The sequence below is a fragment of the Brassica oleracea genome, chromosome C2, assembly GCF_000695525.1.
Source record: "Brassica oleracea var. oleracea cultivar TO1000 chromosome C2, BOL, whole genome shotgun sequence".
NCBI lineage: Eukaryota > Viridiplantae > Streptophyta > Magnoliopsida > Brassicales > Brassicaceae > Brassica > Brassica oleracea.
Window position 1 is genome coordinate 10224332 of NC_027749.1, and position 25467 is coordinate 10249798.

The window sequence follows — 25467 nt, forward strand, 5'->3', positions numbered from 1 at the left end:
TACCGACGAACCAATATCCGTCGGAATATACCGACGAACAAATATCCGTCGGTATATTCCGACGAACCAATGTCCGTAGGTATATTCCGACGCCAAGAATTCGTCGGAATATACTGAGGAATCCACTCCGTCGGAATTGTCTGAGGAACGTTCTCCGTCGGTATATAGTTTTTCCGATGAACTCTGGTCTCGTGTGTCCGCATCGTAATATCGTCGGAAGTTCGTCAGAATGACGTTTCTCGGTATTCGTCAGAAAGTCGTCGGAAGTTCTGACGAAATTCCGACGAATTTTTTTTTCCGATAAAACGATACCGACAGATAGGTTCGTCAGAAATTCGTCGGAATCGGTCTATTCCGACGAATTTCTGACGATTTCGGCCATCAGAATCCTCCTGTTTTCTTGTAGTGGTAGAAAGTTAATAATGCCCACGTCTTGAAGAGTTTTAGACCAAACCAATAATTAATAAACAGTATACTCTTTTTATATAACAAAATGATTCATTTAGACTCATAGATGTCTTGTTGATGAGCTTCAGATTTTTTTTTTGATAACCGAGTGTCCTGGTCCCACCGTGGTGGTCCAGACTAGAGACCGAACCCTTAGCGGCGCGGACGCACACCCGAAGGTGGGTCATGGCCAGGCAACGGTCTTCGGTCTCGGGCGCCAGAGCAAGTTCGCATGTAAATTCCCTGGTGGCCAGTGCGAGTCGAACCCGGGGCCGTACTTGCAGCCGCAAGCCGTTTACCACCAGACTAACTCGTCCTGGTTATGAGCTTTAGATTTGTAAACCTCCAAACCTACAAAATTATTGGGAAAACTATTTTATCTTGGGGTCTTCTCTTAATGTAAGAATATTACATAAATATCGAGAAGTGATTCTTTCTTTCTGTCTAGCTCAGCTGTTGGGAAGTTTCAAAACTAGAATTTTCCGTTTGTTAAGATAGTGCAAAGAAAACAAAATGATATACCATAGCAAGTGTTGAAAGTTTTCCAATGTGTAACTTGAACTGTAGATCATAGCATTTTGTTTTAGTGGAAATGTGTTTATGGCCTTACTTTGAGATCCACTTTCTATATAAAATGGGTTATGATATTTTTTGTCTATAAGAAAGTTCTACTATCAAGCTTCTATTCATCACCAAAAATATCCAAACATATATTTATGGAGAGACCATAAATTTGAAAAGAAGAAAAAAGAAAGATAAGATAGTGAGATGAATAAGATGGGTTCACTTTTTGAAACTTTGGTCGATTTAAACCATCATGCTTTGTGTGAATCCAAAAGCATAAAAGATAGAAGAAAAGTCAGAGCTTGAGAGAAGAATACAAAGGATCATATATCCTTTATATAAAAAGTCATATCAAAATGCCATGATCAATTCCTCTTTGCTGCTTCTTTGTTTTGTGTGCTGCTATGGTATGACGTCAGTGTGTGTGTGTTTTTTATATTAAGCTCTTAAGAATTTGTAGGAAGAAAAATTCAACTTATTAGTTGGGTGAATATTAGGTGGTGTTTATGATGATGCTTGAGAGAGGAATACAAAGGATCATATATCCTTTGTATAAAAAAAATAACGAAAGACCCCATCAAATTAGATTAAAAGCCAAACACCATGAACCTCAATAATAACCAAAAACCAAAAGCATCTTTATCTCTTTTCTAAAACTACCATGTCAACAACTCTTTATACCATCATTACTCCCTAGTTTCACTGTCTTTTGTCTGCATATATACGTTTCTAAGAGTCATTCTTCGTTAGGTGGCAACTCATTCAAGTCAAACTCCAAAAGCTTTTTTTTCTTCACCTCTTGCACTGTCTCTGTTACCTGACTAGAAGATGCTCCACCTGGAGCAGTCGCAGCCGATGGAACAGCGGTTGCAGCCTCACTAGAAACTGGTCCAGTCCAATGGCGTCTCTTGTGACCACCAAGAGCTTGACCTGTTGGAAAACTTTTATGACATTTGTTGCAAACATGATCTCCATTACTGCTAATTGATGTGTTTGGTCCTTGAGCACTACCCAAACCGGCTATCATTGCTTCGGTACCAAGTAACAAAGCTTCACCGTTTGCCCTAGCGTGATGATTCTCCAAAACCTTGACCTTGTTGTGACTTGCTCTATGACCTCCTAAAGCTTGATAAGAAGTAAACGACTTGTTGCAAGTCACACACACGTGCTTCTCATGTGCACCAGCACCTTCCTCATCAGCTCCACCAACAACCACCTCAAGTTGATGATGATCATGAGACAATCTTTTCTTCTTCTTCTTGGTCATCATCTCTTCGCCGGAATGAGAATCAGAAGTCCCTGCAACATCGAGATCAACAGCTTCTGCAGTAGTAGCTAAGAACAGTAGATTCCTAGCATCAATATCTGACTCATCAATCTTCAAAGCACTTCTTCTTGCTCTCTTCCCTGTCGTCCACGATCCTTTGACCGATTCCTTTAGGTCAACCACGTTTCCCAATTCCCAATGATCATCATCATCATCATCATCGTCATCATCACCAGTAGAGATTGTAGAAGAAGACAAATTACCAAGGGGATGATGAGGAGGCAAAACTCCTTTCCATCCTCTGTCTGGATGAAACCTCATGTGTCCATATAAAGCCTTCATTGATGGAAACTTCTTATGACAAACACAACAATCAACTTCGAGTTCACCCCTCTCATCACCAGCAGACACCATCTTTGGTCTCACCGTTGAAATTTTCCGAGTTTGGAGCATATGAAGCCTTTTATGACCACCTAAAGCCTTACCTGACGTAAAGCTTTTGCCACATGCACAACATATATGCTTCTTCTCTTCTAGATCTGCACTTGTAGCTCCATCATCATCGTCATCATCTTCTTCCCTGAGATCGATGCTTTTAGCTTGTTTTTCAACGTCTTCAGCTTGTTCTTCTTGTGTAGATCCAAATCTAGGACTCCCGGGTGAGAATCCACAGTTGGATTTGTTACCACTTAATTGATCCATTAGCTTACGAAGCTTGAATCCACACAAAAGTCAAGCTCGGATAGATAGAAGATGAAAACAGATCTCACCAGCTGATAATTACAAAATAGGGTTTCTTTCTGTATATACCTAACGTACTGAAGAAGATATTCTCCCACAGCTCTTATAAACTCAAGATAAATCTCAAATATATGAAAATCAAAGAAAGACAAAATAGAATCGAACAGGACTTAGGGAGGTGAAGAAGATGTAGACAATAGAGAAAAAATAGTGAAGAAGAGTCTACTCAAGTTTTGGGATGAATAGTCTTTATTTATCTAATTGTTATATGTATATATATATATATAGGTATATATAAATATATAGATTTTGTTATTTAAGTTTTAATTAAATGGTATGTATCATATCTAGATATGACTTTTAACATTTAAGGTCGTGTTTGACTGTTTATACAAAACACAAATTGCTTTTCTTTCTTTTACTAGTAAAACAGTGTTTTATATTAATATATATTGTGTAAGTTTTATTTCAATTTTACCTCTTTGATTTTTTTTTATAATTTACCATAATTTATTTTTGATATACACAAAGAATATATCTATGATTGATTGAAGATCCTAGTCTACCAAACATGATTTTGTGTGTACATAAAGTTGAGTTCACGTTTTGTGTTTGGAACCAACCACGTCGTAATCGATCGTGCAATTAGGGAATAGTAATAGATGATTAATTTCCATTTATTTTTTCGTGGGCATTGCAATTTATGGTAATTAAATCAAGATTTTATTTGGATTTTCATTTATTTTATTTTTAATTGGAGATATCCCTTGCATCAAAAAAAAAATTTTGATTGGGATTCCAAAGGGTTTTAACTTCTTATCAAAGAGTGGAGAAAAAAAAAGAAACATATACCGGTATTTATACACATCTCTTGCATTTTCATTAGTAATTAATAATTATCTACTTAGTAATTAAGTCTTCAAAAATTGAATTTAATATTTTTAGTCCCACGCATTTCTGCAGTCAACTCACTTCCTCAAAAATCCAGGTTTGGTTCAGTTTCTTGAACCATTTTTCCTTGTTCTGATTTCAGTTTTTCAATAAAACAATCAACTTTAAAATATGCTTTGACTTTTGAGTCTTTGTGGTTTATCCAAACCAAACACTTTAAAAATTAAGCTCAAACTCAGGCAATTTAATTTAAATTATATATTTTATATACAACTAATCTGACTTATTTTATTAAATATAATCTTATATCTAAGTCCATATTTTACCAAAAAAAAAAAAATTTAAGTCCATATTCTGTTATACAAGTTTTAAGAATTGTACAACTTTCTTGTCAAAGATATACAACCAATATCAAACTATGTTATATGCAAAATATAAAAAGTTCAAGTTACAAAAAAAATGAAGAGTTCTCTTTTCAAAAAAAAAATATGTGAAAAGTACGTAATGTAGAATTTCTATGGACATATATTAGTTTTTTTAGTCACAGATATTGACACATATTAGTTAAACATTTTTACACTATCAAAAATTTTCATAAACAGAATCCAAACACTTCCAAATCTTAAAGATCTAATAAACATGTCACTAAAGAAAAAATCTTCATTTAAGAATTTTCATATTTGTCTCTTTTAATCAAAGTTAACTTAATATGGCTCCTTTTTATGTTTTCACCCTTTCTAAACCTATTCAATAATTCTACTTTTCCTTTTTTTCCATCTTTGTCCAGTATTTTAATAAATAAAAAATAATTGTAAGACACATATTGAAATAAAATCTAAACAATTATATATAACATTAGAAGGTAAAGCCTTTGGTATTCTTATCTAGGAAGTGGATCACTCTTAATTCATAGTTAAGTGTTTATCTAGTAAAAAAATTAATGTTATCTAGTTTTTGAAATATTTTTGACAAGTATATTTCTATTTACCAATATCTATACTATTATTTATTTTAAAAAGCGGATATGTTTACATTACTTGTGTGGATTACAGAGTATATAAGAGTGCATAGCCGTAGAAGCTACTGGGTCAGCTACAGCAAGTAATTTTTTATATTAACCCCATAAATATACTAACAATAGCTTATAGATTACGTACATTAGATTTCGTACCAAACTCAGTGGCCAATAGATTAGTGGTGGAGGGCTTTTCCTACTAAGTCATTCAAGTTGCAATTAAAAATTAGTAGACAAACAAAACAAAAGTAAAAACAATTATATACAGCAATGCTTAACAACATGTTGAATCCATTTTTATATTTTAAAGAAAACCACAAAAATTGAATCCAAACATTTCAAACCAAAATAATATGTAAGAAACCATGGAAAACATTTTCACCGAAATATCAAACAAAGATGATGTAAAATTTAAAGCAAAATTTATCATTCCATAATTTAGAGAATATTTTATACGATTACAATCGGTGCTCAACTTATCCCATAAATATAGCAAACGGTTTTAGGATATAAAATCTTCTAAGAATATCTTCAAACCAAACCTAAAATATCTTTCTAAGAGGTTTTTATGATCCCAAGACAATCCCAACTTTCTGGAAATGTACATTTTAAAAGTACATAGTAAAGTTACACAACAGAACAGCTTCGAAGTCTCTCTTTTCTTGTCGGTATGAAATCTAACCAAATACATATAACAGATTATTTTATGCAAGTTTCTTTTTATTTTGAAATTTTATTTTTTATCAAAGCAATGAATCTAGATAAGAGTAGTCTCTGGTTCGACCATACTCCAAGAGACTTCCATAAGTCCGGTCCCAAACACCGATGAAGAGAGACTCAGTGTCTGGACTAAACGATATCCCCGAAATCTCTCCAAAGAAATCAATCTCTTGCTCCTTCTTGTAACCTGTTTTTGTATCATACACATGGACAAAATCTGCTGGCTCTGCCATCGCAATGTACCGTCCGTCCGATGTGAACCTAATGGACCGGATCGCTCCAAGGTTACCTCTTAGTACAGCGACCGACTCCGAGGTTTTCCTTGTGTCCCAAATGCGACAGGTCTTGTCTTGGTTTCCTGTTGCAAATGTCACACCGTTGGGATGCCAAGCTGATGCAAATGAATAATCCAAGTGACCTTTTAGCGTCCCAATCGTCTGCAAACAGAAAATCAAAACCAGTAAGGCTCCACGGCCTAACCGGAGTAAAATAGACGGTACTGGGAAGAAGAATGTCAAGTACCTGTCCGTTGCTTGAGTCTACCAATAGACCATTTGGGTCATCTCCAACGACTGCTACTAGTTTTCCATCAGGACTTAGGGAGCTATGCTGTTTAAATTTCCCAAAATCATAAATTTGTAAGGTTGAGTTTTAATAATCCGCACAAGAGCCAGAAAAAAAGAGAGGTTAAGTGAGCTTACGTTGACGGGCCAAAGATAACGGAAGAGTTGGACAAGCTGATACCTCTCCATGTCAAAGTCTCTGACTCCACAGTCATTATTTGAGGCCATGAAGTGAAGCGCGCCGCTGGCAAGACCATATTTGTTTCAGTTTCTCTTTGTCCTATTCTCTAAAATTGTAAGGCTAATACCAGACAATTTATATGAAAGGCGAAGACTTACCTGGAGTTTCTATATATATCTACTGCGTTTGTGATAGCGTTTTCCGTGTAAGTTGTGCGCGAGCAGAAACTCACACCAGGTCTATCAAGATGCTGGTTGCAGGGGAAACAATAATTAGAAACACCATGGAGTTGCTATTAACCTTAATATTCCATTAAACGCCTCTAAACTAACCTTGCAAATGAGCTCTCCTTGAAACCCACCAGCAACTAGCAGCCTTTCTTTTACTGCAAGAGTGCTAACTTGAGTTTCTGTAAATCCTTCTAACAAACTCTCCGGATGTTTCTGAAAAACATAGAATATCGGCTAAAGATAAACCCAACAGAGACGAAAGGAGATCCCGAGTCAAATTAATAACATGGAGGCTTGAGAGACGAACCTCAGAAGGAGCTACATGACCTTTAACGTTGAGAATTTCATTCCTGGAACCTGTCAAAGAAGACCAGTGGCTGATAGAGTAGTTGGACAAGAGGTAAACATCATGTTTTGATGTAGCCCAAACCAAATTCCTCAACTGCAACAAAGAAGACAAAATAGTTCAGCTTAACTATTCCATCAGTAATACCAGAACAGGGAATACACTATTGGAAGCATAACAGAGTGTAATGGTGTGACAGTTGACAAACCTGAAAATGAAGAATGGTTGATCTCACTGATCTAGAATTGCTCCTAAACGTATAGAAAGAGCTCCCCTTCTCCGTATCCGTGCAATGCTGGTTCCAATAAAGCAAGACTAGAATGAGAAAACGATCTCCCAAAGAGATGGGCATGAAATGTAAGTAAGTCACCTTCCCAGCTTCTTCTCCGGAATGAGGGACATTCTCATAGTTCTTATACTGTTCAAGCCTAGTTTTCCTGTAGTCTTTTCTAGTAACGCTAAGTCTCTCCCACGGTATACCCTGAATGTCCTTCCCATTCCGAGCTTGAGCTGCAGAAGTATCCGCAGCCTTGTTCTGAAACATTCCATATGTACAAATAGTTTGAGTGTTGTTGTCAATCAAAACACCAAGAAACAAACAAATAATAATAATAATAATAATAATAATAAGACAAACCAATTGTTCAAAATCTTCGACTTCTGAATCAGATGCATCGATATCTCTAGCATCAAACTCAGCATTCATCTCATCCTCCAAATCATCCATGTCGTATTCATCAGCCATATATTCATCTTCAGTTTCATTATAATCACACATGGTGAGATTCAATTTGAAAAAAAAATCTCAATCATCAAATAAGGGAAACAGAAACAAACCAAAGTCAGCCATGTTAGACCTCGATCACGAATCTAACTCCCACCCTGCAACAACAGTCGATACAATCTCTGAGACGAAGATCATTTCTCGAAATATCAATCAAACACGACGAATTAGGAATTTTTCAAAACTCTGTAACCATATTAATAATTCGGATTAGAATTCTAAATTAAGAATAGTACCTTTTTCCAGAAATCTAAATCATTCGAAAATTCAATTGAAATTCACGAATATAAACCCTAGCAAGCCGGGAACCAATAAATTCTTCGATTTCATGCTCTAAATCTATATAATATATACGGATTGGATTGGATTGGATCGTCATCAACGCAGAAAGAAAACCTCTAAATTCGAAAAGAGAGGTTTCGTTTCACCAGATACATAATAATCAGAGAATTTAATTAAATAAATGAGAAGAAAATCGGATTACCCAATCTGAAGGAGAAACTGGTTGAGAATTAGGTAATCACCGCCGGATCTGAGCATCCATTTTTATACACCGCGTCTCCAAATCTTTACTCTCTTCCCTTATTAAAAAAAAGTTGCTTCATTATTTTGCATCCACAAAGCAATTTTACATCCAATGATAAAGAGCCACGTGTCCCACATCATCGTAGTTTTGAACCAGTATTTTTTTTTTTAATTGCTTCTTATAGTATAAGTTTAAATTAACAATTTTCGATGACATATGATGATTAAACAAGTTATTAATTAATCCACAAATTTTGTTAATTTCTCCACAAAATCTGCAAAACATAAAACAAACCATATTCTTTAGTATTTAATGTGTTTTCTTAATTTTTTTTTTTTTGTTGTAAATAATGTGTTTTCTTAATTATATTAGTAGACAAAATTAAATAAAAAATAAACTGAAGCACGTGGTCCTGACCACTTCGATACTTTCTTCATTGGGTTCACAAAATATCGTTATGTGATGATTGACATTTGAGTCGGTGAGTGAGAGACCACTTTCATCTAAACTTCGCGCGTGAGAGTAACAAAATCCTGGCGCTCGATTTGGACACGTGTCATTTTCTTAAACTTCCACGTCGGTCAGTCTCATCCAAACTACCGAGATAAAGTTTTCTCCATCGTTTATCCAAATTTTCCCTGATTAGTTTTCTCGGGAAAATTTTTCTGGCAGAGGCGCGCGCGACGAGGAAACTCGGCCATGATTCTGAGGAAAGTATGGGGATCGGTGTGGAGCCGATCGAGTAGCGGCAAGGATTCGGCGAGCCATAGCGCGATTCAGGTTCCTCTGTCGTCGTCGTCCTCTTCTTCTCTTGGCGCGTTCGATCATCTACCGATGGATATTCTGATCCAGATTCTGATGCTGGTGGAGCCGAGAGACGCAGTGAAATTGAGCTTAACTTGCAAAGCGTGGAGATGTTTGGCTGGTGGTAATCGTCTCTGGATATTCTATCTCCAGTGTTCGCAGGAGTCGTGGGACTCCATCTTCTTCGCGGAGACTAGTTTGCGCTCTGGTTATCCTCTCCGGTGAGATTACGAAATCGCTATCGAGGATTGTTATCGGTTACTAGCTAGTGATGATCTCTTTGTTTTTTGATTAGTCAATAGATGAATCAATGTGTGTTTGGCGATGAGTATAAGACGATTTCTAGGTTTAGTAGCTATTTTTGCAGAATCAATGTATGTGTTTGGGGATGAGTATAAGAAAATTCAAGGTTTAGTTGCTATTTTTTTGCAGAATGCTTTCTAGTCAATCAGGAGAGTTGTCTTTCATGCGCATTTATGGTCAGAGGGCACGAGTTCCTGGCTCTATAATTATCGATGGTATGCTTTCTTCTTTGTTGTGAGTACGATTGTATTTGTATACTAGTTTCAAGTTATTCATTTTCATTTAGGTGGTTCTGGATATTGCAAGTTTGGATGGAGCAAGTATGCTTCACCTTCTGGACGTTCTGCGACTTTTCTGGTGAGATAATCGTTGGTACTGAAGCACTCCATTATTTGCTTGTTTACAGAGTTAGTAAGCATTGCCTCTTCTCTCTTGCACACAAGATAGTTCTTACTAGTTTGATCGCCAGGAATTTGGCAACATTGAGTCACCCATATACGCTAGGCTTCAACAGTTCTTTTCAACCATTTTCACCAGGTTTGGTTTGCCTCTTTGTTAAAGTAACACCTGGCTTTGTATTTCTTGACTAAGTAACATGTGGATATATAGTTTCTTATGTGATAATTTTCTTACAGGATGCAGGTTAAGCCCTCTATGCAGCCAATAGTGGTGTCACTGCCCCTCTGTCATTTTGATGGTTAGCTAATAGTTCTACAACTTCAAGATTACATCTTTGCGGTTCCGGTTTTAAGGTTTTCTTCATTTTTGTTCTCAGATACTGAATCAGCCAAGGCATCAAGGCGGCAACTTAAGACTGCTATCCTAAATGTCTTGTTTGACATGAATGTTCCTGCAGTGTGCGCAGTTAATCAGGCGAGCCTTTCTTCACTCTTAAGTGCTTTCTGCTGATTCAAAGCGGTGTTTTCCTCAGAGAGATTCATTCACCTTTTTTATAGCCTCATTCCCCACGGTTTTACCCAGAAGAAATGATATTATGTGTTTTCTTTTTATATTTCTGAATTTGATACGTCACCAACTGGAGATAGTATTATGCCTTCCTTGTAACATGATTAGTTTTATTACTATTACAGTCCTATGCAAATTATAAATGATCTGTGCTATATTTTCAGGCTGTTTTAGCCCTGTATGCTGCACGGCGGACTTCAGGAATTGTTGTTAACATTGGTTTCCAAGTCATAACCATTCTTCCGAGTAGGCTGTTTTCTATCTCTATCATTCAATTCTTTTTGTATCCTCTCAGTTAGTTTTAGAGACTTGGTAATGAATTTGATTAATTGTGTCAAAAAGATGAATGAATATGTGAACATTTCAAATTGTTATTAAAAAGTCCGTTGTGTATCCATCTGATTCTCTCTGCACCATTCACTTGTGTCTAAGCAAGTTACTTTTGCTGGGTGTTTTTCAGTTTTGCATGGCAAGGTGATGCGCCAGATAGGTGTAGAAATCATTGGTTTTGGAGCGTTGAAACTCACGGGATTCCTTAAGGAGAAGATGCAAGAGAACAACATTACCTTCCAATCGCTCTACACTGTTCGTACTTTAAAAGAGGTATTACCATTGACCAACCTGTTCCTAGTAGCAAATCATTACGTAGATTTCCATCGTAAATGGCTCTTTTGTAAATCAACGTATCCCTGTGCGAGGCTGTAAGATAGACATGATGTACAATGTCTCCTAAACTATTTATTAAAAGTTAAACATAAGAAGTAACTGAGTATAGCTCTTTCTTGTAAGTTGGTTTACATGATGATTTTTTGTTATTCGAACGTAGAACCTGTGTTATGTGGCGCTTGATTATAAAGCTGAACTTTCAAGGGACACACAAGCTTCAATGAAAATTGCGGGTGAAGGGTGGTTTACTCTGTCAAAGGAGCGTTTTCAGACAGGGGAGATATTATTCCAACCACGTCTTGCTGGACTGTAAGGCCTACCTTACCCTACTTATTAGCATCAGTGATTAAGAAAAATAAATCCTTGAAGCCTTTCTAGGATATGGAATCTAAACTAGTTCTGAATCTAGAAATTATATCATCTGATCATAGTCCAAAAATTTGTTAATAGGTTCCACCATTTTCATCGTGACTAATATTTTCTCAGATTACATCATTGTAGAGTGATAAAACTGCATACATCTCATGCCCGGGTTGTGTGTTGTTGTGAACATTGACCATTTTTAAATTTTTTTTTTTTGATTGGTATATGTCATTGCAAAAACAGACGGGCAATGAGTTTGCATCAGGCAGTGGCGCTCTGTATGGACCATTGTGATGCAGCAGGAGTTACAGGTGATGATAGCTGGTTCAAGACTGTAGTATTGGCTGGAGGAAGCTCATGTTTGCCAGGACTTGCAGGTACGATAATATTACCTCTTTTGTAATGCCATGAATTTACTCTGAAGTGAATAATTAGTAGTTCTTTCATACAAGTTGAAACATCTTTGAAACTCGATCTAAAAGAATAGAGCACTTAACTGACATGCCTATGCGGTTTGTTTTTGTCTTTGTGAGCTGTATCCAGAAAGGCTAGAGAAAGAACTGCATGACCACCTTCCTTCTTATATATGCAATGGAGTCAGAGTAATCCCTCCTCCTTGCGGCGTGGACTCAGCATGGCATGGAGCAAAGCTTATCAGTAACGTAAGTCGATATTATATTGATGATATTCATGAGTTTACAATTAAGCGACGCATCTCTCTTTCTCAGTCTCCTTGGCGGTTTTAATACCAACAGATTATTTCTCAAGTGCTACTGTCTGAAACATACCTTAGATGGTGCTATATTTAACATACCACGCCTGAGGCTCACGCAATTGCATGTTAATTAATTACTATGTGCAGTTAAGCACGTTTCCTGGTCCTTGGTGTATCACAAGGAAGCAGTTCCGTCGCAAATCAAGACTAATGTGGTGAATCTCTCAGGTTTTTACTTCTTACATATACTGATATACAAGACCAAGCTATTCGATTCGTAAGTGAGAGGCATGTTGACTGCATAATAGTTCCAAGGTACTTTACATGTCTGGATGTATAGTGTAATAGTGTTCCATTATTGTTTGCCCTCCAAAGCCTAGAAAACATTATGAAGAATCAAGTTACTTGCTTATACACACTGTGTTTTAAATATAGCTTGTTGAAACCTTTTGTTGATTTATATACTTAAATCCTTTCACAATCTTCTTTATAATATTTACTAGGCCAATTTATAGAAGAGACAATGATACATATACATAAGTCAATCATACAAATTATCATTTAGAAGTTTTTGAAGTTCCCTTAATCATAGATATACAGAGACTTGTAACAAGTAGCAGCATTACATATGGCTTTGTCGGCCTCGAAATAATAAAACAGTCACGAATAAAGCTACGGTCATCCAAATACGAGAAGAAGCGGTGGTGGTGGTGGTGGTGGTGGTGGCTGTGTTTACGTCTGCTACTGAATTGGGAGGCATATCGGGGCACTCGAGGCCTTCTTTATCTCCTTTACACTGGCTAGAGAACAGTCCAGCCGGGTATTTCCCATAGATATTGATGTAACTGAACATCGTGCTTGCACAATCTGTGGACAGGTCGTTGAGCTGTTCGGCGTAAGGACACGCAAACTCTAAAAAGGAAGAGCAACACTCCTTTACTGGGAATTTGGGACCTTTACACTGGCTCGTTATGACAGTGTAGTTCATAAACTCTAAGTTCAGGGAACATTCTGTTACCATGGATTGGCCAAGAAAGTAAGGAATTTTATAAGCATAATAAACACACAGAAAAACCTCCAGGATAAAGAAACCAGAATCAAAATTATGAATATGGATCAACATAGAGGTAGCTCCATCTGGATCGGTTTGTATTTGTGCTTTCACACATTGGGAAACAAAAAATGGAACTCTTAACTAAGATTCTAATACATGCGAAGAGATTCAGTTTTAAATGATCAGAAGAAGATAAAAAAGTTGGAGAAAGCAAGATTTTATGAGATTGCGAAGTGACTTACTTTTCTTGGCCTGAAGTAGGTTTCTTCCAATAACCAAATCCTGAGATTCGAGCACACCATCTGCATTTTTTTCAAAAAAATAAATAAATAAATAAAAAACAAATTGACTGAGAACATTCAAACAGTTATTTGGGGAAGAAAAGAATCAAGAAAGTGTTACCGGAGATAACAGTAGAGGATGAGAAAGATGAAACTATTGCGAGTAGAAGAGAGACGAGAAGAGCTCTAGAGAGGAAGTTGAGCTCCATGGTTCTTTGATTACACACAGAGTGACTAAAGAGAACTGATAAAAATAAAGACAACAGCTATCACGAAACACCAAGTTAGGTAGAGAGAGAGAGAGACTAAAAATTAAGTTCCTTAAAAAGAGAGAGGTTGATGACAATATTTTTAACATTGGATTACAGCCTTGCAAGGACGCGGAAACGTGCGAGCCTTTAATGCAACGTTCTCAAACAATGACGTTTCATTGCCGTGGCATTTTATTTGTTGCTACTGTATATATCAATCAGTACAGTGTGCCAAATTGTCGATGATGTATATTTAACTTAATTTTCCTATAGGTTACAACAAAAACGCTGATAAACAAATTAACATAGGATAGTTTGGTGATGAATGGTATTTTTTTTTTAAATTTGAACGTTGTGTTCCAAGACAAGAATGGTATACTAATTTTAATGTTCATTTTATGAATATAATGTAAGATAATTCTCTACCATTCTGTTTTGAACATACAAAATCCTATTCTGCTTGGGCTTGCTACTGCTCCTTTCTGTAACATCTAATGTCTAGGGGAGGGATACCCCTTATCTGTTATTTCCTCTATTTGAGCGTTTATTCACATGCGGTGAGAGTTTGCTCGATGTTGAAGTCCATTATTTACAGAAACCTAGTTGAAAGAAATGAACATTTTAGAGGCAAGAAGAAAAAATCATTCAAATCTACAAATAGCAAATGCAACTTGAGTCCTACTTTTACCTTATCAACATATATATAGGTAATATTGACAATGAAACCTAACCCAACATAAACTCTCAAACAAAATATCTCATACATAAAATAGTATTCATTTTAATATAATTTAATTAATAATTAAATTGTAAACCATAAGATTAAAGTGAATAAATTACCATGCAACACATCATATCAAAGTATCTCCTTTTTTGTTGTTGAATTTTTTTCAGATGAGAACCTCCTGTGCTTTTTTTTTTTTTTTTTTTTTTTTTTTTTTTTTTTTTTTTTTTTTTTTGTTTAACCAGGTGTTGGCCTTGCAGTCCACCACCTAGGTCCGGCGCCAGCCTTCGTCTGGGCCTTGCGGTCCTGGACACGCCTCCCCCTCCACGCTAGTCGAACAGTCTACCTCCCAGCCCTCTAAGAGGCAGTACCGCTGGACTACGAGGTCCTCGGTACCCTCCTGTGCTTCTCTTACAACATTTTACAATTTTTTTATGTTTCTTTAAAAGTTTTACTGTCTTGGAATTACCATATTCTGTAATGAAATCTAATTTAGATTTAATTCAGTTCGAAAAAGGCAAACAAGTAGCCAGCTAACTTCTTGAATACTTAAGTACCTTTTTTTTTTGAATACTTAATACCATGTTGATTTTTTTCCAGAGAAAACCATGCATATTGTCAAAATTGTAGAACAAGTCTTATTCACTATATTCTATTCTCAGGACTTTTCTGTTGGACAAACCATAAGGGCCAATAGGAATCAAACACCGTACAATCCTTTTTGGATCATCTAAATGTGTTGGTCCAAAATAATTTCACTGTTAGTATTTTATGTTGATCACAAATGCAAAGAATTATAATCCTTTTTGGATGATCTAAATACGTTGGTCCAAAATAATTTCACTGTTAGTATTTTATGTTGATCACAAAGGCAAAGAATATATAATTTGCAAAGTTTGTATCTCCTCCATTCACATAGCAAGAGACTTGACTCATCTTAATCATATAACAGCCTCAAAGCATTCCAATATCTTAACAAGGCATAGTAAAAAGCTCATGTACACACCCACAACACATGCCTTGTGATATTAAAAACTATTAAAGTAAAAGCTACACACACTCAGTTTTTTTTTCCTTTTACTTCTTCTCTTCTTAGACGTCTAAGGCGCAATGTACTGTCGCAGATCATTATTGCCAATCACCGCTCAGTCCATTGCATACATCTGGGTCCAGAAACGGGCAGTGGTCTCGTACTTGGCTCGGTCTGTCTTGTATATGTGAGCTATTTCTGGAACCAGAGCTTCATCAGGGTTTGGATCTGTCAACAGTTAGCATATCGACAGAAGAACCTGTGAAAAATGTAACACCCAACTCTTTTTAGCACTTAAGCTGAATATGCAAAATTCAAGAATATCATCATATAATCAACCAGAGTATTTTCAAGCAATTCACTAATGTAAACATATAAGATGAGAATCCACATGTCATGTCATCAATATTGATCAATGAAGGCCCTGACCAACTAACTCCTAATGAAAGAGATGGGCCCTTCGAGAATTACTAGACTAATACCATATCACGAGTACTTAGACGACCCAAATCCTTAGTCAAAAGGAATAATTACAAACAGAGAAGAACGGACAAAGGCATGACCATAACATAACAGAGCAACAAGAAGTGGTGGTGGAAGCAGAGTCATGAGTATGAAAGTGAAACAGACTGATGATCACCTTGGATAAAGTAAGTGCAGGGCTCCAATTCTGTCTCAGAATGTCAATCCAGATGCTCCCATCATCGCTGTTGATGTTCGGGTGATAAACCTTAGTGAGGAGAGAAACCTTGCATCACAAACAACCACTGATGATTACCAAAGGAAGAAAAAAAAGCCCTATTTGATGATAAACAAAATTCAATAAGCTCCACATGCAAAAAAAACAAATTTGTTACCTCTGGTGGACGAGAGGGGTAATTTGGTGGGAAGTGAACGGAAAGAAAAAAAACACCTCCTTCAAATGGGCTATCAGCTGGACCCATAATAGTTGCTTGCCAGTGGAATAAATCATCATCTTCCACAGGACCTAATAGCATGCATCATTAATTTCATTAGAGTCTAAATAACTTTTTAAAACTGATGCTGAGTTTGCTAAACTCTCTGTACAAAAGATCCCCAACTTCAAAAGCAGTTATTCACAACCAAGTGTGGTGCGTTGCGAGAGCTGGGTTTTATATGGGCCCATTATAAGGCCCGATATTATAGCGGCTGATTTATTTGATTGATATCGGATCCCTTTTAAAACTGATTGTCGACTGATGGACCGACTAATCGTCTAGTCTATCAATTTTTGAAAATAAGAGTGTTGACATGTAACAAAAAATGTAATAAAGAGTTGAAATTAGTCGAGAACATAACATTATAGTGATAACAAACTTTGACGTTTATGCATGTATCCCAAATCATTTCACTGCTACTCTGATAGTAAAATAGTTAACCCACCAAGCAATGACTATTATTTGAGAAGTTTGTATGTTCTTCATACACATTAGCAAGAGTCTGACACATCTTAATCATATATAATAGCCAATTTATTCACTCAAAGCATTGCAATATCTCAACTAGACATAGTAAAAAAAAAGCTCATGTACACCCCAACACACGGCTTAAGATAATAAAAGTAATAAAGAGCCACACTATAGTGTTTTTTTTTTCCTTTCTTATTTCTCCTCTTCTTAGACAATGTGCAATGCACTTGTGCAGATAATTATTGCCAATCCCCGCTCATCCCATTGCATACTTCTGGGTCCAGGAACGGGCAGTGGTCTCGTACTTGACTCGGTCTGTCTTGTACATGTGAGCTATTTCTGGAACCAGAGGATCATCAGGGTTTGGATCTGTCAGTAATGAGCAGATCGACAGAAGAACCTGCAGAAAATGCAACCACCCAACTCTTATGCAAATTATTGAATATCATTATTTGTATCAACCGAAGTATCTTCAAGAAGATGTAAAACATTTAAAAATGGAAATCCAGATGTGATGTCATCAATTTGATAATGAAGGCCTTGAGGTAAGGAAACTAACGAACTCCTAATAAAAGAGATGGCCCTTCCACAATCACTAGACTAATACCATATCACGAGTACTTAGACCTGACCAAAATCTAAAGCTTAATCTTTAGTCAAAAAAGAACAATCACAACAGAGAGAATGTACAAAGGCATGGCCATAAAAGAGACTGAGCGAACAAGTATGGAAGTGGGAACAGACTGATGATCACCTTGGATACGGTAAGCGCAGGGCTCCACTGCTCTTTCAGAATGTCAAGACAGATGCTGCCATTGCTGTTGATATTCGGGTGATAAACCTTTGTGCGGAAAGAAACCTGCATCGTAAACAACCATCCATGATCACCACAGAAGTGGATGAATTGATGAAAAAACAAAGTCAAATAAGCTCCACCACACGAAACTGCTGTTAGTACCTTTGGTGGCTTGAAGGGGTAATCTGGCGGGAAGTGAATGGAAACAAGAAACACACCTCCGGCGAAGGGGCTATCGGATGGACCCATGATAGTTGCTTGCCAATGGAACATATCATCTCCCACAGGACCTAATAACATCACCAATATCATTACAATCTAAATAACTCATCAGAAAAGAATCATTATCCTAAAATCTGATACCGAGTTTGCTAAAGCAGCTATTGAGTCTCTCTAGGTGCGTCTTAGTAAGTAGAAAAAGATCCCAACTTTTAAGTTAAAGGTGGTGTTTTAAAGTCCATAAAAGATAGTTCACCGGCACTGCATGAGACAGGAGGATCCCTTTGCAGGTCCCTAAGCTCCTTGTTAATCCTTTTCGAGGCCATAGCTTGAACAGTCCTAACTGCTGCTTGGCAAATCATGAAACGCAGATAATTAATTAAGAATCTAAATCAAAAGCCCGATCAGAGTGATTATTAACTAAAGATTACACTTTTTTTGATCAAACAGAGGCAAATCATCGAACAATTCAGAAACTTTATATCAAGAGATAGAACAAACACACATGGATCGACGCAAAAGATTCCGAGAGAGAATCAAAGTGAATGACAACAAAAAAAAAAAAAAAAGAGATCAACGACGAAGATCGGGAGCTGGGAAACGAGTAAACGCTACAAGAAATGATGATCCAAATCCGAATCGAATCGAGATAACTAATTGTGACCTAACCTTTCTTAGGGTTTTGAATCGATCTTTAGGTTGTTTCGAAGTTGAAGGGTTGCAGTCGATACGCTTTAAATAGATTCTTCTCTTCATTCGAGCGGTCAAGTTTTGCCACGTAGCAACAGATAGGTTCCTTAATGGGCCCATTATACGGCCCAACATTTGAGCGGCTGTTTTATTTGACTGATTGATGACCCAATTTACGACTAATTAATCGACTAGGCTAACCTGTCATTTGGTTTTCAGTTCAGTTATGATTTGGCTTTTTCGGTTTTTTTTTCTGTTCTTCGGTTCTAAAAATTTAGGATCTGTTTGGATACTCAGAAAAAAATTTCGATTTCGGTTTGGTTATTCAGTTTCTGGTTAAGTTCGGGTAACAAATTTGAAAACCGGCTAATATCCGACGTAACTTCATATCTTATTTGATTCTGGTTTTGCGGTTAATTAGGATTAAAAATAAGAAAATTCAGATTTTTCATATTAAATATCAGATTTTTTGAGTTTTCGGATAAAAATATTTGGATGATTCACATATAGTTTTAAATATATTGGATAAAAAATATTATGATGCTTCGGTTTTTTGTATTTTGGTTTACAAATAATATTTGTAATGAATTAATTATCTTAAACTAAATATAATCAATATTTATAAGTATATAAATTATATTATAGAAATCCGGTTCTCGATTCAATTCCGGTTCGATTTCAGTTTTTTAGTTCTAGAGATATAGGATTTGTTAGGGTAATTGATAAAATCAAACCTTGTTTTCAGCTCGGTTCCGAATAGATGTGCCTAGACTAGGCTATCAATTTTGAAAATAGAAAATTGACATGTAACTGAACATGTAATAAACAACAGAACATTATATTGTAACAAACTTTACTTTGACGTTTATGCATCCCAATAAATATTATCATTACCATACATATGATATGTTTTTTTCCTTTAGGTGTTTGCTACTAGTGTAGTTTCGGTGGACCTTTTGATGCAAATTGAGTTATCATCATTTTTATTATCACTTCGAGTTATGTACTCTTTGTAATTTGATTATTTATGAATGTGAGGTTATAGAGTAAGGTTAAAGACCTTGAACTCAAGGGCCGTGCTGCTAGTGTGGATCAGCTTTGTTGTGACCCAAAACAACCTGATCTGGTTGCTACTGCTTCTCGAGATAAAAGCTTTCGTCTCTGGGAAGAAAATAAAAGTCAGCAATTGTTAAAAAGATGCTGATGGTGTTTTTTTCTCGAAACATTGGGGTTTGTCATGTAATATGTAAGAATATGTACTTCTATGGTTCTGTATTTTGTCTCTATAATCACTCTTTAAAATTAATGGAAACTAGAGCTTGATCCGTGAGACCGCACGGGTGTTTATGTAATGATTTATGTATATCATATATTTTGTTACTGTATCGTGTTATATATATATATATATTTATTAAATGTGTGTTGGAGTAGTTATGTAACTATAGAAAAAGATTGGATGTATATATATTAATATACTATGTTAGATCAAGTTTATATCGACATTTTTTTTTCATATTTAAGTGTATGATTGAAATATATTATTAGTATATTATGTGTTTGGGTTAAACTAAAATTGAGTTACAACTATTCTAAAAATCCATTTGGGCGGGATATAAATTGACCTGCCTATTTTAACTAAAATCATGGGAATAAAGTTAATTTATATTCAAAATATGAAGCTGATATTGATGGAATATTCCTTTTTATGAAAAAAGATATTGATGGAATATGATAATATTCTAAAAAGTTTATAATAAAAAAGGTTAAAACATAAGTGAATCACGTCTTATATATATGCAACATATTTGATTGGTAAGTTATAGTAATAAACATCAATTTTCTTTATATATGATAATGTATACGTATTATAAGACCAAAAATGTGGACGCTAACTTTTAAATTGTTTTTCATAGTTTAGGTTATTTCAATAATTTGTTAATATTTATTTCAATAGTTTGTTAATATAGGTGCATTTTAAAGTTGATTTAATTTACATTTAACTCGAATTTATTTAAAGAAAACACATTAATCTAACCGAAAAAAACAAGCATTAAAATAGAAAATTCAATTTAATTCTCAGTGGCATAAAAGTGTAATTAACTTTAAAAGCTAAGGGGTATTTCTAATGGGTACTTCTGTTTTAATAGACTATAGATATTTGCGGAAAAAGTGACGTGTTTGAAATTTCGTAAGTATGCTATTTCTATAGGCACAAGCCAATTAATATAAGCTTTCGTATAAAACGTATTTATTTACATTTATTTATTGTCATAAAAAGAGTAAACCTTATTAGTATCTGTAAACAACCAGGAAAAAAGTTTCCTACTGACTCATAAGTCATAACCATAAGTTAACTACCAACGGGATCCAAAATGAAAATGTAAACAGTAAATCTATTAAAAAGATCAAACCATATGATTAATGAGATCATCAGCCTGTAAATTCCACAAGTCGTTATCCACATTAAACGCATGTTGCTGATGTTGATCATGTTGCCTCCTCCTCATCATCATCATTCCATCTCCTCTTCCTCCTTCAGATCCAATCTCCTCTTGTTCCATCACTTCTCCCTTCAGCTTCCTCCTCTCTTCCTCCTCCGCTGCCGCCGTTTCAGCCACTGATGTACGTATTCCACCGTGACCCCTCCACGCCGCAACCGCAGGTGAAGCGGATCCCTCGTTCCTTTCATCATTCCCAAAGGACGAGGAAGACGATCCATACGAAAATCCATTACCCATGTCCCATAGCTTCATTATCCCATTACCATCATTGTCCAGTTTCATCTTTCCAGCTGCGTTATCAACAGTTTGGTTAAAGTTGTTAGGGTTATTATGGTTAAGGTTAGGGCTTGAGAAGTTGATTTGGTTTAGGTCAACACGTTTCTTGGTGAGCAAGTGAAGCATCTCGTCCTTGAAACAACCGAGTGCAGCTTCAGCGAGGTGAGAGACCTGAGGAGGGTTGAGTGTAGTGGTGATCTCTGCCATTAGGTGTGAGAAAGGCTTGTGAGTCACTGGATCTATTCCCATTCCCGACAACTTCTTCTTCAGCTTCGTGTTCCAATAGTTTTTCACATCGTTGTCTGTTCTACCAAGAAGCTGCGCCGCAATCAAAGACCACCTGAACCATACACATACGTCAAAAGAAAACTCCAGCAAGGTTTATGTCTTTCTTATTCACTTTCTTGTTCCTCAGAAATTTTGCTAACTGTTGCTCTTTTGGAAATAAAAACATATAATATCATCAGCAATCTTTCAACCTTTAGTTTTTTTTTCTTTTTGAAACTTTGATTACAACCTTTAATTTCTGAGTCAAATAGGTGTTAAGAAAAGCAATTCATTTTAAGAACATCAAACTTCTCAAAAGATTAAAACTCTGTTAGTTAAGTATATATAACAAGGCAATTCCTGCTATAGCTAGATCTGATATTCAGTTTCTTGTTTCCCAAGAAACTTGTGGACAAATTCATTCAGTTTTTTTTTTCAACAGCCTCAAGCATCAATATTCCATAATAATTTTATTTATTTAAAAACACGCCATTTTTAGTCTATCATTAATTTTCTACATCCAAGAAAATGGAACGTACAGAAAATATTATGACCATAAGAGAGATGGCATATAAAGAAGTCATACCGGTTACCAAGAACAGAGTGAAACTTGACAATGATATGTTCTTCAGCGTCAGAAAACTGTCCATGTTTCAAGTCAGGACGCAAATAGTTCGTCCATCTTAGTCTACAACTCTTCCCACATCTCTGCAATCCTAGAAAAACAAATTTTCACCAGCCCATTATATGTATGTACATTATAAAACCAAATCTTTACCTTAACAAACATTTGTTTGTTTTTAAAAGTTTGTCTTGAAATATTCAGCAGAGTGATGGATAATCAGATCTTTATAAGACTATTCCTACTTGATTAAAGAAGTGCAAACTAATTTTACCAGCGTTTTTAGGGATGAGACGCCAATTACGAGTACCGTGTTGAGCAATGTAAGAAGCCAATTTGTTGTCTTCTTCAGGAGTCCATTGTCCTCTTTTCACATTCTCCTTTTCACAACATGGAATCCGACCCATTCTTTTCTTTTCTTTTCTAGTTTTTATCTCTAAAACAAATAGATTTTTCTTTAGTTAATTCAGCCACAAGAAACAAAAGAAAATTTGGTGAAGATATGAAAAAGAGATAAATCAAAGATTGCCCAAAAGAATTAAAACTACCAAACTTTAGTTTCTTTGGCTTCTTGTAATCGAGACTATTAAATTGAAACTGAAGAAAGAAAATGTATGCATACTTATAAAAGAATTAAAACGATGAAATTAGCATCAAATGTGCATGAAGTGATTAAACTCTTTAAAGAATTCAACGCTACAGAGCGTGTGATTCCCTTTGGCAGGTAGGTCACCCACTCTACGCTTGGTCAACTCCTTGTATATCCCATTTTCATCACTTTTTAAAATCGTATTATCGAATTTCACCCAAAAAAATTACTTACATTTAAAAATAAAATTACTCCAATTAAAAAAAACATGAATATTGATTTATATAATTGTGACACTAAAGTTTGACAATACCTTTTTTCCTCTTTTTTTTGTAAGACAATGTCTTCGTGATGTACGGAGAATATTTTGAGAATCGAGGGCGTACTTGTGGTGCAATAATGAGCATTCGTGGAAACACAAAAAAAATCATAAGACATGTACCGTTTCCTTTCGACTCTCCTCCGTACGAACGTATTCCTTATGTTTTAGTCCGTTTAGGACCCCACTTATGTTAAGATATTCGTAAATATGTTACCTAAATACCAAAAAAAAACATTGATCAAATGTTTCATCTGAAATATATCTTTTTGTGCGTGTCAAAGTGCTAAATCAAATGTGTTGCGGTTGATGAGCTAGAGCATCTGTGGCAGTATTAGCTGATCGTTGGTTATACATAAAACTCATCATTCCCTTGCATGTTGGATTTTGCAATTCGAACACTTAACAAAAGATACATAGGCATAGTCATCTCTTTGTTTGTAACAAAAATTGCTCAAACTTTAACAAAAGATGACCCAAAAGAAAACACTTAACAAAATTGATCAAAAATTATAGTTATCATAGACATCTTTTTGTTTTTTCTTTATTCACTTCTTTGTTTTCAACTTTCTTTATTCACTTCAAATCTCATGAATCATGAGACGGCCGCTTTTTCCAAGATTGAAAAAGAAAGAAACGTAAGCCTGAAGAACCATCATCTCACTTGTCTTGGAAGTAACGACTCCGACCATAACCTAATTCTCTCACCACCGATTCAACCATCCTCTCAGCAACTCCGGTTCCAACACCAATCTCTCGTCCACAACAAACCAAAGCGGCAATCCCCACTAACCACATGACTGCAGCCACCCCAACACCCACCACAGCTGCCACAAGAATCGCCACCGTTGCCATCAACACAGGAGCAAATATCAGCATCAACGGAGAAACGATAAGAAACAGAGTCATGGTCGCGACGAGGCTGAAACTCATCAGACCCACAAGCGGTCCAACTATTGCCACGGCTGCTACGGTTATAAACACAACCGAAGAACTGGTCGTGTTCTCTCCATCGGTTCTGGCTACATCTCTTCTTCCTTCAGGAATCTCCATATCAATGGTCTCAAGTTGTGACTTCAAAGAATTTTTGTAGCATAGCTATATAGAAAGGAAGGTGGTGGGCTATTGACACGTGGATGCTGATAAGCTACAGCTTCATGACACGTCTAATTCTTGTAAAACCAAATCGCCAAAACGTTATCCACCAGGCTTACGGATTTGAACCGGACTGAAGTTACCGAATCATGTCTAAACCAAAACCGAATTCCAATGTAGCTTCGAACCGGTTTAGTATATGAAAAGATTTAGACTGAATTTACTGATTCAAAACACTGATAAACCCACTTAGGACTCTAGGATTCATATGAAAGTTTTGCTAATCGTTTTTGTACTTTATGTTTCGAATCAAGGACTGCTAATACAACATAATTAACCAAAGATTCGATGAACATTTGATGGTATAATTATAATGTAAGCAATAGTTTTGTTTGTTTTAGTAAAAGAAAAATAAATTAATTTGGTGAAGAGAGCTTAGCTTAAATTTGAGTTAGCGACTTGTGGAAGAGATCTGAGAAGAGAAGGTGATGGCTTCCTGAGAGTGTGATTAAGAAGCAGCATCAAAGTAAGAAGTGTTAAAAGCTCCTGCTTGGTACGCACTACTAACTAGTGAAACCGGAACATAACTAAGAAGCGTTTATACACCTAATGTCACCTGCAATAACAAAAACAAATAAACCACCAATGATTTTGATTCTATTGTCCATGAAAATGCAGAGCTTTTGTTGAGGACCGGACCAAAGTGCAACCAATTTTTTTTCTACACTTGTTGCCACACTATCTTATTCTATAAGCATTTTATAGAACACTTTAGCCATCTCCAAAAGTGTAATCTATTTTTTACTATAAAATAGAGTAACTCTATAATATAGTTTGAGTTTGCTCCAGTGATACTTTATTTTAAAGTAGAAAATAGAGTGATGAACAAAAAAAAATAAATTACTCTATCTTTGAAGTAAACGTATTTTTCACTCTATTATAGAGTGAGAAGTAGAATACCATTAGAGCATTTTTCCTCTAAACTCTATTTTAAAGTGAAAAATAAAGTGAGGTTGGAAATGCCCTTAGGGGACCAGAAATAAATAACATCAAAGCGGTGTAACCGTATAAGTTAAAGCCAATATGAACCTCTCTATCGGCCCATTTTGTTAGTGCAAAGATGACACCACAATAGTATTGCAGAAGATAATTCAAGAGACAATATAAAATACAAACAACCAACTATTGATTTATTAGAAATCACCTAAACAATCTATTACAAGACTTGCTT

At 35.8% G+C, this 25467-nt stretch overlaps 7 protein-coding genes and 1 pseudogene across 11 annotated transcripts; 1 reads left to right on the forward strand and 7 right to left on the reverse strand.

Annotated features, from left to right (window-relative positions):
- Positions 1 to 1591: 1591 nt before the first annotated feature.
- LOC106325555 (zinc finger protein ZAT4-like) lies at positions 1592 to 3249 on the reverse strand. Its single transcript, XM_013763603.1, has one exon. It carries the CDS (start codon positions 2978 to 2980, stop codon positions 1748 to 1750), a length of 1233 nt encoding a protein of 410 aa, XP_013619057.1. The 5' UTR covers positions 2981 to 3249; the 3' UTR covers positions 1592 to 1747.
- Positions 3250 to 5451: 2202 nt separating this feature from the next.
- Positions 5452 to 8350, reverse strand: LOC106320161 (uncharacterized WD repeat-containing protein C2A9.03-like). 2 transcript variants are annotated; one of them, XM_013758538.1, is made up of 11 exons: positions 8234 to 8350; positions 7803 to 7847; positions 7603 to 7718; positions 7336 to 7500; positions 7174 to 7260; positions 6927 to 7061; positions 6722 to 6832; positions 6548 to 6639; positions 6347 to 6452; positions 6168 to 6254; positions 5452 to 6082 (listed from the first exon to the last, which is right to left on the reverse strand). In XM_013758538.1, exons 2-11 carry the CDS (start codon positions 7813 to 7815, stop codon positions 5669 to 5671), a joined length of 1326 nt encoding a protein of 441 aa, XP_013613992.1. In that variant the 5' UTR covers positions 7816 to 7847; positions 8234 to 8350; the 3' UTR covers positions 5452 to 5668. The 2 variants fall into 2 exon arrangements, with proteins under 2 accessions (XP_013613992.1, XP_013613988.1); XM_013758534.1 differs by lacking the exons at positions 7803 to 7847; positions 8234 to 8350 and having other exon boundaries at positions 7603 to 7743.
- A 554-nt stretch (positions 8351 to 8904) lies between these two features.
- On the forward strand, positions 8905 to 12556 carry LOC106327787 (actin-related protein 8). The gene is made up of 12 exons (XM_013766036.1): positions 8905 to 9300; positions 9512 to 9597; positions 9669 to 9739; positions 9852 to 9919; positions 10018 to 10079; positions 10158 to 10255; positions 10513 to 10594; positions 10809 to 10951; positions 11175 to 11323; positions 11621 to 11754; positions 11921 to 12039; positions 12240 to 12556. Exons 1-12 carry the CDS (start codon positions 8975 to 8977, stop codon positions 12309 to 12311), a joined length of 1410 nt encoding a protein of 469 aa, XP_013621490.1. The 5' UTR covers positions 8905 to 8974; the 3' UTR covers positions 12312 to 12556.
- A 69-nt stretch (positions 12557 to 12625) lies between these two features.
- On the reverse strand, positions 12626 to 13750 carry LOC106327788 (GPI-anchored protein LORELEI-like). The gene is made up of 3 exons (XM_013766037.1): positions 13549 to 13750; positions 13389 to 13448; positions 12626 to 13103 (listed from the first exon to the last, which is right to left on the reverse strand). The coding sequence occupies exons 1-3, from the start codon at positions 13634 to 13636 to the stop codon at positions 12715 to 12717; spliced, it is 537 nt and encodes a 178-aa protein (XP_013621491.1). The 5' UTR covers positions 13637 to 13750; the 3' UTR covers positions 12626 to 12714.
- A 1797-nt stretch (positions 13751 to 15547) lies between these two features.
- On the reverse strand, positions 15548 to 16430 carry LOC106323401 (annotated as a pseudogene).
- A 419-nt stretch (positions 16431 to 16849) lies between these two features.
- On the reverse strand, positions 16850 to 18619 carry LOC106327860 (ubiquitin-conjugating enzyme E2 30). 3 transcript variants are annotated; one of them, XM_013766150.1, is made up of 5 exons: positions 18547 to 18619; positions 18134 to 18223; positions 17821 to 17948; positions 17617 to 17721; positions 16850 to 17262 (listed from the first exon to the last, which is right to left on the reverse strand). In XM_013766150.1, the coding sequence occupies exons 2-5, from the start codon at positions 18201 to 18203 to the stop codon at positions 17119 to 17121; spliced, it is 447 nt and encodes a 148-aa protein (XP_013621604.1). In that variant the 5' UTR covers positions 18204 to 18223; positions 18547 to 18619; the 3' UTR covers positions 16850 to 17118. The 3 variants fall into 3 exon arrangements, with proteins under 3 accessions (XP_013621604.1, XP_013621606.1, XP_013621605.1); XM_013766151.1 differs by having other exon boundaries at positions 16908 to 17262; positions 18134 to 18220; positions 18547 to 18593; XM_013766152.1 differs by lacking the exons at positions 18134 to 18223; positions 18547 to 18619 and adding an exon at positions 18022 to 18105.
- Positions 18620 to 20910: 2291 nt separating this feature from the next.
- On the reverse strand, positions 20911 to 22801 carry LOC106327859 (myb-related protein Zm38-like). Of its 2 annotated transcripts, XM_013766149.1 has the most exons (4): positions 22508 to 22801; positions 22198 to 22327; positions 21446 to 21684; positions 20911 to 21358 (listed from the first exon to the last, which is right to left on the reverse strand). In XM_013766149.1, exons 1-4 carry the CDS (start codon positions 22638 to 22640, stop codon positions 20973 to 20975), a joined length of 888 nt encoding a protein of 295 aa, XP_013621603.1. In that variant the 5' UTR covers positions 22641 to 22801; the 3' UTR covers positions 20911 to 20972. The 2 variants fall into 2 exon arrangements, with proteins under 2 accessions (XP_013621603.1, XP_013621602.1); XM_013766148.1 differs by having other exon boundaries at positions 20911 to 21684.
- Positions 22802 to 23674: 873 nt separating this feature from the next.
- Positions 23675 to 24203, reverse strand: LOC106327861 (major oleosin NAP-II). Its single transcript, XM_013766153.1, has one exon. It carries the CDS (start codon positions 24192 to 24194, stop codon positions 23802 to 23804), a length of 393 nt encoding a protein of 130 aa, XP_013621607.1. The 5' UTR covers positions 24195 to 24203; the 3' UTR covers positions 23675 to 23801.
- Positions 24204 to 25467: the final 1264 nt, after the last annotated feature.

What these genes read in the sequence shown, in the direction of transcription:
- LOC106325555 (XM_013763603.1), bottom strand. Translation starts at nt 2,980, where the DNA reads ATGGATCAATTAAGTGGTAACAAATCCAACTGTGGATTCTCACCCGGG.
- LOC106320161 (XM_013758534.1), bottom strand. Translation starts at nt 7,743, where the DNA reads ATGTGTGATTATAATGAAACTGAAGATGAATATATGGCTGATGAATAC. An exon ending in TCGAAGATTTTGAACAATTG is followed by an intron (nt 7,501 to 7,602) that starts GTTTGTCTTATT and finishes GGAATGTTTCAG; the next exon opens with AACAAGGCTGCGGATACTTC. An exon ending in CAACCATTCTTCATTTTCAG is followed by an intron (nt 7,062 to 7,173) that starts GTTTGTCAACTG and finishes TCTTTGTTGCAG; the next exon opens with TTGAGGAATTTGGTTTGGGC.
- LOC106327787 (XM_013766036.1), top strand. Translation starts at nt 8,975, where the DNA reads ATGATTCTGAGGAAAGTATGGGGATCGGTGTGGAGCCGATCGAGTAGC. An exon ending in TGGCTCTATAATTATCGATG is followed by an intron (nt 9,598 to 9,668) that starts GTATGCTTTCTT and finishes ATTTTCATTTAG; the next exon opens with GTGGTTCTGGATATTGCAAG. An exon ending in ATGTTTGCCAGGACTTGCAG is followed by an intron (nt 11,755 to 11,920) that starts GTACGATAATAT and finishes AGCTGTATCCAG; the next exon opens with AAAGGCTAGAGAAAGAACTG.
- LOC106327788 (XM_013766037.1), bottom strand. Translation starts at nt 13,636, where the DNA reads ATGGAGCTCAACTTCCTCTCTAGAGCTCTTCTCGTCTCTCTTCTACTC. An exon ending in ATCCTCTACTGTTATCTCCG is followed by an intron (nt 13,449 to 13,548) that starts GTAACACTTTCT and finishes AAAAAAATGCAG; the next exon opens with ATGGTGTGCTCGAATCTCAG. An exon ending in CCTACTTCAGGCCAAGAAAA is followed by an intron (nt 13,104 to 13,388) that starts GTAAGTCACTTC and finishes CCATGGTAACAG; the next exon opens with AATGTTCCCTGAACTTAGAG.
- LOC106327860 (XM_013766150.1), bottom strand. Translation starts at nt 18,203, where the DNA reads ATGGCCTCGAAAAGGATTAACAAGGAGCTTAGGGACCTGCAAAGGGAT. An exon ending in ACCCCTTCAAGCCACCAAAG is followed by an intron (nt 17,722 to 17,820) that starts GTACTAACAGCA and finishes TTTACGATGCAG; the next exon opens with GTTTCTTTCCGCACAAAGGT. An exon ending in CTGCGCTTACCGTATCCAAG is followed by an intron (nt 17,263 to 17,616) that starts GTGATCATCAGT and finishes CATTTTCTGCAG; the next exon opens with GTTCTTCTGTCGATCTGCTC.
- LOC106327859 (XM_013766148.1), bottom strand. Translation starts at nt 22,640, where the DNA reads ATGGGTCGGATTCCATGTTGTGAAAAGGAGAATGTGAAAAGAGGACAA. An exon ending in TCTCATCCCTAAAAACGCTG is followed by an intron (nt 22,328 to 22,507) that starts GTAAAATTAGTT and finishes TTGTTTTTCTAG; the next exon opens with GATTGCAGAGATGTGGGAAG. An exon ending in CACTCTGTTCTTGGTAACCG is followed by an intron (nt 21,685 to 22,197) that starts GTATGACTTCTT and finishes TGTATGGTTCAG; the next exon opens with GTGGTCTTTGATTGCGGCGC.
- LOC106327861 (XM_013766153.1), bottom strand. Translation starts at nt 24,194, where the DNA reads ATGGAGATTCCTGAAGGAAGAAGAGATGTAGCCAGAACCGATGGAGAG.